At 38.1% G+C, this 15,647-nt stretch overlaps 1 protein-coding gene and 1 long non-coding RNA gene across 7 annotated transcripts in view; one reads left to right on the top strand and one right to left on the bottom strand.

Annotated features, from left to right (window-relative positions):
- The window catches only part of lrch1 (leucine-rich repeats and calponin homology (CH) domain containing 1), a 51,700-nt gene that overhangs the window by 3,099 nt on the left and 32,954 nt on the right, over nucleotides 1–15,647 (bottom strand). For 2 of the 6 annotated variants that reach the window (XM_053234068.1, XM_053234070.1), the window contains 7 exons: nucleotides 14,455–14,508; nucleotides 14,178–14,232; nucleotides 13,606–13,689; nucleotides 10,687–10,796; nucleotides 10,434–10,571; nucleotides 10,253–10,330; nucleotides 1,615–2,966 (listed from right to left, as the gene is read on the bottom strand). In XM_053234068.1, the coding sequence (XP_053090043.1) occupies nucleotides 2,685–2,966; nucleotides 10,253–10,330; nucleotides 10,434–10,571; nucleotides 10,687–10,796; nucleotides 13,606–13,689; nucleotides 14,178–14,232; nucleotides 14,455–14,508 (801 nt within the window). In that variant the 3' untranslated portion in view covers nucleotides 1,615–2,684. Of the gene's footprint in view, nucleotides 1–1,614; nucleotides 2,967–10,252; nucleotides 10,331–10,433; nucleotides 10,572–10,686; nucleotides 10,797–13,605; nucleotides 13,690–14,177; nucleotides 14,233–14,454; nucleotides 14,509–15,647 lie in introns of those variants that run through there. The other 4 variants (XM_053234069.1, XM_053234071.1, XM_034304537.2 and 1 more) reach the window with 3 other exon arrangements.
- Nucleotides 1,669–5,641, top strand: LOC128318321 (uncharacterized). The gene is made up of 3 exons (XR_008301785.1): nucleotides 1,669–1,803; nucleotides 1,840–1,946; nucleotides 5,137–5,641. It is a non-coding gene; the product is annotated as an uncharacterized LOC128318321 (long non-coding RNA).

Below are 15,647 nucleotides of genomic sequence, written 5' to 3'. Positions count from 1 at the left end.
AATAATAAAGATACTTATCTGAAAACTGTTCTGAGATCGAATTACTGGCAATATGGGAAGCTGTGTGTGTGTGTGTGTGTGTGTGGTGTAGAACGTCCATGTGTATTATCAGTCGAGTGAAGAATGACTGTTAAATGTTAAATTATTAATGCAGCTTTTCAACACACCTCAAATGTAGCCAAGGTTTACTGTCTAAATGTTTTACTTCTAAAAAATGCATATGAGCTTTATTAACTCTGTTAATCTCAGTAATCCGTGCTGAGATAATCCCACATCCTTCAAAAACATCAAGCTGACCTCTGAACTGCCAGTGTGGTATCCGGCATCGTACGGCGCACTTGTCGCTTACAGACAATAAACCTAGCTACACTGCATAGCTGAAAACTGTAGCAGTTTTCATTTCCATCGCAGATTTATGTGGAATTACGAAAGGCAGTTAAATGTTTGGTTATTCTGTTCGGCTCTGTATCAGTAACCACTGGATCATCTGGTTTTACATTTATTTTTTTTATTAGTGGGTTATTATAATTTAGAAACATTCTAAATTATCATGTCTTTCACAGTCTCTCTTACCCTTCAATGTACCTCTGCCTGTCTGCCCTAGAGGAGGTGTGGCCTCTGTGCTTCTCAGTCATAATGAAGGAGGTGTGGCCTCTGAACTGTCAGTCTTAAAGAAAGAAGCACTAGCTCTGTATTTGTCAGTCACAAAGAAGGAGGTGTGGCCTCTGTATACATCAGTCACAATGAAGGAGTCATGGCCTCTGTGTCAGTCACAATAAAGGAGGTGTGGCCTCTGTGTCAGTCACAATGAAGGAGGTGTGGCCTCTGTATTCATCAGTCACAATGAAGGAGGTGTGGCCTCTGTATTCATCAGTCACAATGAAGGAGGTGTGGCCTCTGTATTCATCAGTCACAATGAAGGAGTCATGGCCTCTGCAATGTTAGTCACAATGAAGGAGGTGTGGCCTCTGTGTCAGTCACAATGAAGGAGGTGTGGCCTCTGTGTCAGTCACAATGAAGGAGGTGTGGCCTCTGTGTCAGTCACAATGAAGGAGGTGTGGCCTCTGTATTCATCAGTCACAATGAAGGAGGCGTGGCCTCTGTGTCAGTCACAATGAAGGAGGTGTGGCCTCTGTGTCAGTCACAATGAAGGAGGTGTGGCCTCTGTATTCATCAGTCACAATGATGGAGGTGTGGCCTCTGTGTCAGTCACAATGAAGGAGGTGTGGCCTCTGTGTCAGTCACAATGAAGGAGGTGTGGCCTCTGTGTCAGTCACAATGAAGGAGGTGTGGCCTCTGTGTCAGTCACAATGAAGGAGGTGTGGCCTCTGTATTCATCAGTCACAATGAAGGAGGTGTGGCCTCTGTGTCAGTCACAATGAAGGAGGTGTGGCCTCTGCACTGTCAGTCATAATGAAGGAGGTGTGGCCTCTGTATTCATCAGTCATAATGATGGAGGTGTGGCCTCTGTGTCAGTCACAATGAAGGAGGTGTGGCCTCTGTGTCAGTCACAATGAAGGAGGTGTGGCCTCTGTATTCATCAGTCACAATGAAGGAGGTGTGGCCTCTGCACTGTCAGTCATAATGAAGGAGGTGTGGCCTCTGTATTTGTCAGTCATAATGAAGGAGGTGTGGCCTCTGTATTTGTCGATCATAATGAAGGAGGTGTGGCCTCTGCACTGTTAGTCATAATGAAGGAGGTGTGGCCTCTGTATTTGTCAGTCATAATGAAGGAGGTGTGGCCTCTGCACTGTCAGGCATAATGAAGGAGGCATGGCCACTGTATCAGTCACAATGAAGGAGGTGTGGCCTCTGTATTCATCAGTCACAATGAAGGAGGCGTGGCCTCTGCACTGTCAGGCATAATGAAGGAGGTGTGGCCTCTGTATTTGTCAGTCATAATGAAGGAGGTGTGGCCTCTGTATTTGTCGATCATAATGAAGGAGGTGTGGCCTCTGCACTGTTAGTCATAATGAAGGAGGTGTGGCCTCTGCACTGTCAGTCACAATAAATCACACTATAACATCAATATCTCTGATTTGAATCAATGGCTATATCTATGTAGCTTTAATCAAGTATCGAGCATTGAACTGTCTCGCAGGAATGATACACTCCCAAGTTCTTGGCTGATCAACTATATTTAAGTGGGAATTTTTTTTAATGATAATAATGCAATGACAAAACGCATGTGTAAGTGAGCTAAAGTAAACGTCTGGTTTGGAGAGTATGGACTGGCCACACAAGCTTCCATTTCAGACTCCGTTACAGGAGAGTCCATGTGTCCTGCAGTGCTTATTTTTATTTCTACTGTCCTTGCGAGTGACGTGTAAACTCAGTGTATACAGACTCCACACTTCCACTTTTTATTCGCTGTCAACTTTGTTTTAACCAGAATCTACAATGATATCATGATTGTGCAGCCTGCAGTTGCATAACAGAATATTTATATGCTAATTACACTCATAGATAACCGGAAAAAAGACGATCTCTTATCATGTTTTACTGCATTGGCTGTTTGTTTGCTTGTTTTTTTTTGTTTTAATGCTGTTGTGCCAATGGCACGAATGGAACTTGTGCAATGTAGACTGAATGGATGGTGTGAATTCAGGGTACTTGCATGTGCTATCCACAGATTGTGTATTAGTGTGTGTGTGTATGTGTGATGCAGAGTGTGAGAATGTGTGTTATGTCAGTTCGCTCCAGGTGTAGGCCCCAAACAGAAGCAGCAGGCAGAACAGATGCACCAAACTCGAGCCAATCAGATCCCAGATATGCCAGGGAGCGGACTGATCCTGACAGGGACTGAGGCTCTCGCTTTCCACTTTTTCTCTTTCCGCCATTTCTCCAGCCATCCCTCCATCTTTGTCCTTCAATCGCTTGCTCTCCAGTGACACCAGGGCTCGGACCGTGCCCCAGACCGGCCTCAGCGAACGCTGAAGTATGTCGTATGCCGAACAGAGAGATGACTGAGAGAGGAAAGAGGAAAGAGAGAAAGAGATGTGGAGGGAGGGAAAGGAGAATATACCAAAAGGGAAAAAAAAATGATATGAAAGGAGGAGTATGGGAGACAGGTGGAGGATGTTAAAGAGAAATGAAATGAAAGGATAAGAGCAGAAGGAGAAGAAGGGTCATCCCAAGGCCAGCAGGGATAAACATGGATGTGGGTTTGGTAGCATCAGAATAGAGGTAACATGCTAACACTTATGTTCTGTTCCAGGTGAAAATAAGCCATTTTTACAATTTTACTACAAATGTAACCTGAGCACAGGTTCTCTCTCTCTCTCTTTTTTTTTTCTTCCATTAAAAAAAGTCGATTTCTAATGGCAGCCCCTTTCCCTCCATCTCTTATTTACCCTCCCACCTGGGAGCACACATGCTATCAGGACCTGCCCCATCAGTATTTCTCTGTTTATTTCCATAAATACTATCACACACAATCATAGTCATTATGGAGTGAATGCTATTTACAAAAGACCAGAATGATAAAATGTACAGCAGGGCTGATGGTGCAGAGCGGAAGCAGGAGCGGATGATGACAAACTAGAGTGAAAGCAGGAAGCCAGGTGCATCAGTGTAAAGCCAGCTATCGATACACGTCATTAGGCACGTGCCAATATTTTATTCCACCTTTTAGACACTACCCGCTGAACCTGTAGCTCTTCTCAAACAAACACATGTTTGTATTTGTCTTTCTCTACAGTAGTAGCAACACGAGGAATTGCTATGAGGAAATATTTCCATTATGTCTCTACGGTTCCTTTGTTGTCTTGGTTTGCGTCGTGGTAATTTTGGGTTGTTCTGCATCTCCAGCATGCTGTACGTGTAATATTTTCAGCTTGGACGGAAGTAAGTCTTTGTAGTGAAGCGTGAGCAAACAGCTAGCGTGAGCTAAGCAGCGCTAGCTAGCTACATGTCAGGTCACAGAATGTTAGCTAGGCGACTTTAACCACGAGAAAGACGTCGAACACGGATGTGACTGTTAGTTAAAATGTGAAGAAATACTCGCTATAAGGCACATAGTTATGAGTGTGTGATATAATTATATTAACGTCCTCCCATGATATCCAATGATTATATTATATAATCAGTTCCATCAAGTTTAATGCATTTTGCACAGGATTTCCCAGCTGTCCCTTATGTTGCCTTCCAGATGAGAGAAGCTTGAGCTCAGAAAGCACGAAGGCTGTGCGAAAATGTTGCCATGCCAAAGTGTAAGCCAGTGTTAGTGACTGAAGTTGAAATGTCTGTGATATGACTATTGATTTCAAGTTTCCAAAAATGTATGTTCTATTACTGGCACATGCCTACTCCTGACCAGTGCTAAATAAAAAAAAAAAAAAAAAAAACGAAATAAAAGCAAAGCCAAAGCACCAAAATGAACAAGACAAGCAACAAAATGAAGGAGGTGTGGCCTCTGTGTCTGTCATAATGAAAGAGGTGTGGCCACTGTATTTGTCAGTCACAATGAAGGAGGCGTGGCCTATGTATTCATCAGTTACAGTGAAGGAGGTGTGGCCTCTACACTGTCAGTCACAATGAAGGAGGTGTGGCCTCTGTGTTTGTCAGTCATAATGGAGGTGTGGCCTCTGCTCTGTTAGTCACAATGAAGGAGGCGTGGCCTATGTATTCATCAGTTACAATGAAGGAGGTGTGGCCTCTACACTGTCAGTCACAATGAAGGAGGTGTGGCCTCTGTGTTTGTCAGTCATAATGGAGGTGTGGCCTCTGCTCTGTTAGTCACAATGAAGGAGGCGTGGCCTATGTATTCATCAGTTACAATGAAGGAGGTGTGGCCTCTACACTGTCAGTCACAATGAAGGAGGTGTGGTCTCTGCTCTGTTAGTCACAATGAAGGAGGCGTGGCCTATGTATTCATCAGTTACAATGAAGGAGGTGTGGCCTCTACACTGTCAGTCACAATGAAGGAGGCGTGGCCTCTGTGTTTGTCAGTCATAATGAAGGAGGTGTGGCCTCTGCACTGTCAGTCACAATGAAGGAGGCGTGGCCTCTGCTCTGTTAGTCACAATGAAGGAGGCGTGGCCTCTGCACTGTCAGTCATAATGAAGGAGGCGTGGCCTCTGCACTGTCAGTTATAATGGAGGTGTCGCCTCTGCTCTGTTAGTCACAATGAAGGAGGCGTGGCCTCTGCACTGTCAGTCACAATGAAGGAGGCGTGGCCTCTGTAAAATGAACAAGACAAGCAACAAAAGCACAAAATGCTTCATTTTCAATGCTCGCATTACACCAAAACCAGCTGAAAGCGTAAGCCGTTTGTTATACAACTCTTTTTTAACATGCCCTCATCATCCACTTCCTGTTTCAAAAACAATGACTACATCACGTCACTACAGGGAAGTGTGTGTAAGGGTTTGTTTTTTTTTAAGCAGAAACACACTTGACATCAAAAGACTGAAGAGTAGAACTGAGGCTGATTTTAATATTTACACCTGAAAACTAGACTTTATCAACATTTAGGAAAAAGCTGGAATATTGATTTTTGCTCATTTATGTAGATTTTTAGTCGTTTCTTGAATTTTAATTTGTGTTTTAATTCAAACATTAATTAATACGCATTAACTTGCTTTGTTAATATTATTTAAAAGTTTAACATTTGTTAATGGTAATTAAAGTAAAAGTAAAAATGTTCTCTAAAGGAACCTTAGTGTAAAATACAACCATATAAACAATGAATATATATATATACACTTCATATAGATAGATCTTTCTCAGGACGGTGTTTCTCAGGACTATCACGCCACCAGGTGGTGCTGGAGTGAGAACAAAGTAGGCCAACCTCCAAAAATAAATAAATAAATAAATGAATAAATCACATCATAATTCACAGGTTAAGTAATTTATCACCCCTGTGGGAAAACAATAATACCTATCTTCATTCCTAAGCACTATTTTCCATTTTGTCTCCATTTAATCCCGAAATTGCTTATGGTCATCACACCTCAGATGCAACTCAGTCTGAGTAAAAACAAACGCAGGTCTCGGTTACTTAAGCACATTTTTCTTGTATTTTTCCAGGTTTAAAGGCGAGCGCTTGCGTTTCAAGGCCGCGGCCTAGACTCTCGATGCTCGAGAAAAATCTGGCATCGTCAGCCTCGTGAGCTACACGCAGGCGATTTGCATAATCTGAGCACTGAAAGTCAGCTTAAGTAGGTGTTTGGATCACTTATTAATAAATGTATAGACCTATTTTTTTTATTCCATGAAACTCTCTGTACAAACAGCTTTATTGGTCAAGCAATGCGACGTGAGATGGAACGTAATGTTAACTGCTGGTCACCATAACACACACACACACACACTCACACACACACACACACGCACTCAAGGTGTGATGGAGAAAGCCAGAAGCCATGACGATGGCATGATAAAACATGTGCCGATATTCAATTTTTTATATTACAATCATTTCCTACTCTTTTATTGTTCTTTCCAATATAACTGATATATATTATATAACTCATGATCATATAGCGCATTATTATATAACTCGTGATCATATAGCTCATTATTATATAACTCATTATCATATAGCTCATTATTATATAACTCGTGATCATATAGCTCATTATTATATAACTCATTATCATATAGCTCATTATTATATAACTCATTATCATATAGCTCATTATTATATAACTCATTATCATATAGCTCATTATTATATAACTCATGATCATATAGCTCATTATTATATAACTCGTGATCATATAGCTCATTATTATATAACTCATTATCATACAGCTCATTATTATATAACTCATGATCATACAGCTCATTATTATATAACTCATGATCATATAGCGCATTATTATATAACTCGTGATCATATAGCTCATTATTATATAACTCATTATCATATAGCTCATTATTATATAACTCGTGATCATATAGCTCATTATTATATAACTCATTATCATATAGCTCATTATTATATAACTCGTGATCATATAGCTCATTATTATATAACTCGTGATCATACAGCTCATTATTATATAACTCATTATCATACAGCTCATTATTATATAACTCATTATCATATAGCTCATTATTATATAACTCATTATCATATAGCTCATTATTATATAACTCATTATCATACAGCTCATTATTATATAACTCATTATCATACAGCTCATTATTATATAACTCGTGATCATATAGCTCATTATTATATAACTCATGATCATACAGCTCATTATTATATAACTCATGATCATATAGCTCATTATTATATAACTCATGATCATATAGCTCATTATTATATAACTTGTGATCATATAGCTCATTATTATATAACTCGTGATCATATAGCTCATTATTATATAACTCATGATCATACAGCTCATTATTATATAACTCATGATCATATAGCTCATTATTATATAACTTGTGATCATATAGCTCATTATTATATAACTCATGATCATACAGCTCATTATTATATAACTCATGATCATATAGCTCATTATTATATAACTTGTGATCATATAGCTCATTATTATATAACTCGTGATCATATAGCTCATTATTATATAACTCGTGATCATATAGCTCATTATCATACAGCTCATTATCATATAGCTCATTATTATATAACTCGTGATCATATAGCTCATTATTATATAACTCGTGATCATATAGCTCATTATTATATAACTCATTATCATACAGCTCATTATTATATAACTCATGATCATACAGCTCATTATTATATAACTCATGATCATATAGCTCATTATTATATAACTCGTGATCATATAGCTCATTATTATATAACTCGTGATCATACAGCTCATTATTATATAACTCGTGATCATATAGCTCATTATTATATAACTCATTATCATACAGCTCATTATTATATAACTCGTGATCATATAGCTCATTATTATATAACTCGTGATCATATAGCTCATTATTATATAGCTCGTGATCATATAGCTCATTATTATATAACTCGTGATCATATAGCTCATTATTATATAGCTCGTGATCATATAGCTCATTATTATATAACTCATTATCATACAGCTCATTATTATATAACTCGTGATCATACAGCTCATTATTATATAGCTCGTGATCATACAGCTCATTATTATATAACTCGTGATCATACAGCTCATTATTATATAACTCATTATCATATAGCTCATTATTATATAACTCATGATCATATAGCTCATTATTATATAACTCGTGATCATATAGCTCATTGTTATATAACTCGTGATCATATAGCTCATTATTATATAACTCGTGATCATATAGCTCATTATTATATAACTCATTATCATATAGCTCATTATTATATAACTCATTATCATATAGCTCATTATTATATAACTCGTGATCATACAGCTCATTATTATATAGCTCGTGATCATATAGCTCATTATTATATAGCTCGTGATCATATAGCTCATTATTATATAACTCGTGATCATATAGCTCATTATTATATAACTCATGATCATATAGCTCATTATTATATAACTCGTGATCATATAGCTCATTATTATATAACTCATGATCATATAGCTCATTATTATATAACTCGTGATCATATAGCTCATTATTATATAACTCATGATCATACAGCTCATTATTATATAACTCATTATCATACAGCTCATTATTATATAACTCATTATCATATAGCTCATTATTATATAACTCATGATCATATAGCTCATTATTATATAACTTGTGATCATATAGCTCATTATTATATAACTCATGATCATATAGCTCATTATTATATAACTTGTGATCATATAGCTCATTATTATATAACTCATGATCATATAGCTCATTATTATATAACTCGTGATCATATAGCTCATTATTATATAACTCATGATCATACAGCTCATTATTATATAACTCATGATCATATAGCTCATTATTATATAACTCGTGATCATATAGCTCATTATTATATAACTCGTGATCATACAGCTCATTATTATATAACTCATTATCATACAGCTCATTATCATACAGCTCATTATCATATAGCTCATTATTATATAACTCGTGATCATATAGCTCATTATTATATAACTCGTGATCATATAGCTCATTATTATATAACTCGTGATCATATAGCTCATTATCATACAGCTCATTATCATATAGCTCATTATTATATAACTCGTGATCATATAGCTCATTATTATATAACTCGTGATCATATAGCTCATTATTATATAACTCGTGATCATATAGCTCATTATTATATAACTCATTATCATACAGCTCATTATTATATAACTCATGATCATACAGCTCATTATTATATAACTCATGATCATATAGCTCATTATTATATAACTCGTGATCATATAGCTCATTATTATATAACTCGTGATCATACAGCTCATTATTATATAACTCATTATCATACAGCTCATTATTATATAACTCATTATCATACAGCTCATTATTATATAACTCATTATCATATAGCTCATTATTATATAACTCATGATCATATAGCTCATTATTATATAACTTGTGATCATATAGCTCATTATTATATAACTCGTGATCATATAGCTCATTATTATATAACTCGTGATCATATAGCTCATTATTATATAACTCATTATTATATAACTCATTATCATATAGCTCATTATCATATAGCTCATTATTATATAACTCGTGATCATATAGCTCATTATTATATAACTCGTGATCATATAGCTCATTATTATATAACTCATTATTATATAACTCATTATCATATAGCTCATTGTTATATAGCTCATTATCATACAGCTCATTATCATACAGCTCATTATCATACAGCTCATTATCATACAGCTCATTATCATACAGCTCATTATCGGCACATGCATAACTGCACTGATGAGAAAGCATTATGACTCCAGGATGATTCTACATCCACAATCTACATGAGGAGTGTGTGTTTGGGAAAAAGATGGCGTTGTGGGTTCCCAACATCAAAATAAGTCTCCGCTGTGGGTTTGGCTTTGAGTTATTGATAAATCTTATACTTTTTTTCATTGGCCCCACCTCCACTCTCAATGATATACCAATTTTCATAGCAGTAGAGTGTGTGTGTGTCGGTGGATCGGATTCCCAAAGCTTGGCTTCTCATAATTCTGTCTCAGAATCTGCAGTGTATTTAAACAAAGCTTGTGATCATAGTTCAAACCTATCTGACCTCTCTGTTACTCCCTGTACAGGAAATGAGGTCACTCACCTCGGGAACACCAATCTTCCTGCAAGCGTCCAGGAAGTTCTCGACGTTCCGGCGGCATTTAGCCATACTGAGCTTGGGCTGGATGGTACAAAAAAAACCAAATAAATAAAAATAAAGGTTAGAAAGCAAGTGTGTATGTGGGTGGAGTAGGTGCATGTGAACGTGTTCAGGGGTAACGCACTACTGCTGGAGAAGGAACGTGGATGCTAGCGACCGAGCGTGGTCTGACGTGATTGGCTAGATGACAGAGCACCACCCCATCCATGAGCGAAGTGCCGAGATCTTCAGGAAGCACAACCTTCAGTCTGCTCTCAATGCTCTGAACAGCACACACACAAATACACCGAGTAAATGTGGCACATCCTGAGTGATAACTGGCGTATTTGATGAGCGAATGTGTGTGTGTGTGTGTGCGCTCGCACAAGCGTGCTCACCTCTCGTAGCTGCTCCGTGAGTTCCAGCTCCTCTCTGAGCTGCTCCATCTTCCTCCTCATGGTGAACTGAGGATCCACTGATTCCAGACTCTTAGGAGTTCTCAGGAAAACTGTCAGAAAGCAGAAACGACAGTCAGAACACATACACGCAAAATTGTCATTTACACAAACGTGCAACAAATCACGGATCGCCAATAGCAACCAGGAATCTGAGAGAAAAAAAAAAGAAAAAAAGAAAAAAGAAAAAAAAAAAAAAAAAAAAAAAAAAAAGGTCATGCTAATTCTGGCCGATCTGATGCCTTGGGTTTTGGGGACATTTTTTATTTATTTATTTTTTTTAAAGTCACACTTTATTTTAATAAATAAAATAAATAACTGGTAATTGGATTGGTAGAACGTGTCATTATGGGTAGGTTAGTATCACTTACAGCCACATACCTTGATTTATACCATATTAACTACGTAGTTACGTTTCTAACTTCTACGTATACACTACTTTCTGGGTAATTATTGCCTTATAGCACAAAGTACTACTAAATAAACTGGAGAGGTTTCACGATTTCAAATCATCTTTGGCTATATACCAGAAAATACAAACTAATCACTACCTTCGTACCTTTTCCATACTAGCTACTTCCCACTTACTTACCTATTAATTACCAGTTACTTACTATACTGTAAAATAAAGTGGGACTAAAGTAGCAGATGTGCCTGAGTTAGCATGAGCATGACTTTTTTTTTTTTTTTTTTTTAGCTAGAGGCAGCATTAGCATTGTATTAGGAACAGAATAAGCAATTTCAGAAGCAGCCATGAGGGGGGAATCCGAGACCCGAGACCCGAGACCCGAGACCCGCAGCTTGTCAGTTCCACTGTGTGGCGCTGCTTCGGGTGCTTGTTATGTGCCAGTATCCGCTCAGTAGTGGGTGTTTCAGTACACAAGCTCAATTCAGACTCCGTATACAAGAATGGATAGGTTTCTTAAACGAGTAAAAAAAAAAAAAAAAGGTGCACTTTCACTCACGAGGATTTGTTTTTCCACAAGACTAGTGAATGCAAATTCCTTTGAGTAAACAAATGACTGAAACAAAGAGGAAGTCAGGTCTCTTTCGCCAAGGCTGCTAGCAACGGGCCAAAGATCAAAACCATAAAAACCCCTGACGCAGAGTAAACAATGGCCAAGAGAAAGACGTGCCATCGGTGAGATAATCCGAGATCTTGGCAGTGAGGTGAAGCTTTCTATTTTCTTTTTATTTCTCGCTCTTTTTTTTTTTTTTCATTATTTTCCCACTTATCATTAACCTGGTCCAAGCTGATAACATGCGAAGTGCGAGGAGGAGGAGAAGAGGTTTAGTGCTCGAGCGAAGGGAGGGCTGGGAAAAGAGCAACCAAATGCTAAACGAGAGATTGTAGAGATGGAACGAGGGATAAGTAGAGGGCAGAAAAGTGCAATGCTGCTCCCATGCTCTGCAGAGGAAGTCTGGACCATTTAAAATCAGCCGAGCAAAGCCTCTATTTCAAAGTGCAATGTAAAGATAAAAATCTCTCGACTTGAACTGTGTGTGTGACTAAACTGTGTGTGTGACTAAACTGTGTGTGTGTGTGTGTGTGTGTAGGCTATGAGTGGCTGCCCTAGAATAATACCCTCAAATAAGGCCTTGAAAAAGAGGCCAAGGCTAAAAATAAAAAAAGGAGAGCACATTCTGTTTCATGCAGAACATCACAGATTTCTCTCTTCAGCTCAGTTTTGTTTTCAGTTTAGCTGCCTAACTAAGAGTTTGGGGAAAAAAAAAAATATCTACTATGCTTATGACCCTTTTATCACATCTTGGCCATGATTTAGATGTCAGGAAATTTAAAAAAAGAAATAAATTTTAAAAAAAAAAGTGTTGTCTTTGACATTTCTAATTGTAACATTTCTATTCTGACTATTCCATGCAGTTATACTTATATATAGTTATATTTAAAAAAATCTGAGATATTCCCGAGATTATAATTAGGTCCTTTTGACGGTACTGGAAACGTTTAAGGCATTAAGGCGCGTTTTAATTTTTTTTCCCCATTAAAACAGCAACGACGTGTCTAAGTGAAGCAGGAGGCATGTGTGTAGTCGTGTGTAGTTGTGTGTTCTCAGAGTGTTTTCTGCCGAGCTTTGATCCCTCCTCCTTTCTCAAATGCGGCAGGACTATAAATACACACAGCACGGTTTAAGGCGGCCGTCCCACAATTCTTCCCACAGTTCTTCAGAAACATTTCTCTCGCTTCCTCTCAACCCTGTGTGTGTGTGTGTGTGTGTGTGTGTCTCACAATGGTCAACTATCTCATTTTTATGCATACTCTGAACTGAACCTTGAATAAAAAAACACAAGAAATTAGAAAAAAAAAACAAAAACTTAAAAATCACCAAGAAATAAATATTTCCGCTTCAGATATGTAAGGAATTTTCTCGTTATTAAAAAAAAAAAAAAAACATTTTATCTGTTTACATATATATATATAAAAAATCTCACCAATATTTTTTCTCTCTTGAAATTAAAATGTAAAAAAAAAAAAAAAAAAAAAAAAACGCAGCTTGGCATGTTCCTGAGAAATCGGAAAACTGGAGACTCCTTCCAAAATAGTAAATAAATATCTCCTTACAAAAAAAAACAAAAAAAAATCAACGAGCTGTTGCTATAGAAACGATAATGTATTAGTACGAGCGCACGAATATAAAGCTGTGATTTGTTAGAAGAAAACTGATTAACATCTTCCGGCCAATCAGAGTTGAGAATCATTTGGATGGAAATGTATCATCGCGAAAAAAAAAAAATCATGAAAAGAGAAAGTGATTATGAGGGAAAGGATTAATAACACTCAATTACGAAACGATTTATCGTGCGGATTATGATTGGACGACACATTTTAGTGAGTAGACATACCACTGCTCTGAATACATCCATCATGTGGCTTACTGGGCGTGTCTCTATTGATGGACAAAGGCAAGCAAGGGACAGAGGGCGGAGCTACACCCAGGAGCCGTATAGGGCCAGTGAGAAGTGGGAGGGACAAAAATATTGTAAACATGAAGGAGTGTTAGTCGTCGCAAGACAGGGGTTAAGAAAATGTCAACAGTTAGCATTAAAATGTAAGAAGCATTATAGCTAAATTATAGCGCATTATAAAAAAAAATAAGCAAAATGTCTTTTTCGCTATCCTGACACGAGTTCAGCAATAAAATTTTTTAAAAAAAGGACAAAATTTCTCCGACCATCCTGCTTCCTGCTCGGAGGTGCAGGAATGTTCTAATGTGGGATCATCTGCCTCAAAAGTTCGACACTAATAATAAATATTAATTAAATAAATATCGACACTAATAATAAATATTAAGATAATAAGATAATGTTATGGATAATGGAGACCACAGGTGTGACCATTTGTGATCAGTTTTCTCTCTCTCTCTGTGTGTGTGTGTGTGTGTGTGTGTGTGTGTGTGTGTGTGTGCCAGGCTCACCTGATCGGGGCTTCAAGCCGAATGGAGGTGAATACACTGGGCTCTGGGCTTCACTCTGTAATCGAGTAGCATTTCAAATATATTACGATTAAACATGCGCTATTTTTAAGCAAGTCCAAAACCCCAAAAATATTCGAATGTATATTAGAATTGATTGATTTTTTTTTCCTCAATCATACAAACCGTTCCTTTAAAGCTCATCGACGCCAGTTTATAAACTACAGAAACCCAGTTCTCGTGTTGTTGTGTGTATCTGGGACAGAAGAGAGTTACTCACGTTCTCTTGCTCTGCTCGACCGTCATCTGTCTTCTCCTGACAAATCATCTCACCCTAAGAGAGAGAGAGAGAGAGAGAGAGAGAGAGAGAGAGAGAGTATACAGGAACGGTGGAGGAAAGCACTCGTGTACAGAGAACATGTCCTTCAAGAGCAGATCCTCATGCTTTCGCAAACTTGCTTTTGGCCACAAAGTGGTGTTCAGTTATAAAAAAAAAAAAAAAAGTGTGTGAAGAAGTACAACGAGGCCCTGTTCTTACCCTTAATGTCTCTCTGTCTTGCCCTTTATTAGCTTTTCTTTTTCCTTCCTCTCGCTATACCTCTCCCTCTCTTTGTTCTCACTATAGCGTGGAACCGAAACACCACTCGAAATTTCAAAAACAACAACCGCGTCGAGCTAGTCAGCGTGAACTACGACATGAACGTGGTACACACGAAGATGATCTGAAACCATAAAACAGGTCTAACACACCAGTTAGAGTTGTTCGAGATAACAGCGCACGCCTGCTTTGCCTGGAAAAGGCCGATATATCCAGACTCGTAACCTTGATCAGGAAAGAAAAGCCAGCATGCAGAAAAAAAAATGCAGAAATCAACTTCTGGAAATGATCAGAGCTTGAATAAGAATGTGAGCCTTCACTGGCGAGAGGAAAGGGGTGTGTTCTTGTGATACTGTGAGACCCAAATCTGCAGGTTATGACGGTCAATATAGCGTGTGCATGGAAGTTGAGCTGGGCATCCATAATTGCACTAAGATTCCCAGATGTGCACAGATGGGCTGTGAGGGGTATGTTCATGTTCACAGGTAGATAAGTTCATCAGAATTCTGAAGTCTCAAAGCAGAAAAAGATGTCCAAAAGACAGTCCAGTATCTTCTGTGTGACTTGAGAGGTGGATCTAAAAAAAAAAAAAAAAGCCCCAGGGTTCCTGGTTCAATCCTTGAGCTCGGGTTATGGACATGTTCTCCCCATGTCCATATGGGTTTCCTCCAGGTTCTCTGGGTTCCTCCTGCCTCCCAACAACATGCCAGTTGGTGGATTGGCTACTCTCATGCAGAGGAAACTGGAGAACCCAGAGGAAACCCACACAAACATGGGGAGAACATGCACAGAAACTCTGCACAGACAGTAACACAAGCTCGGGACTGAACCCAGGACTGAACCCTGGACTGAACCCAGGACTGAACCCTGGACTG

The sequence above is a fragment of the Pangasianodon hypophthalmus genome, chromosome 5, assembly GCF_027358585.1.
Source record: "Pangasianodon hypophthalmus isolate fPanHyp1 chromosome 5, fPanHyp1.pri, whole genome shotgun sequence".
Lineage (NCBI taxonomy): Eukaryota > Metazoa > Chordata > Actinopteri > Siluriformes > Pangasiidae > Pangasianodon > Pangasianodon hypophthalmus.
The sequence above is the reverse complement of the archived record's forward strand: the minus strand, read 5'-3'. Positions and strand labels throughout refer to the sequence as shown.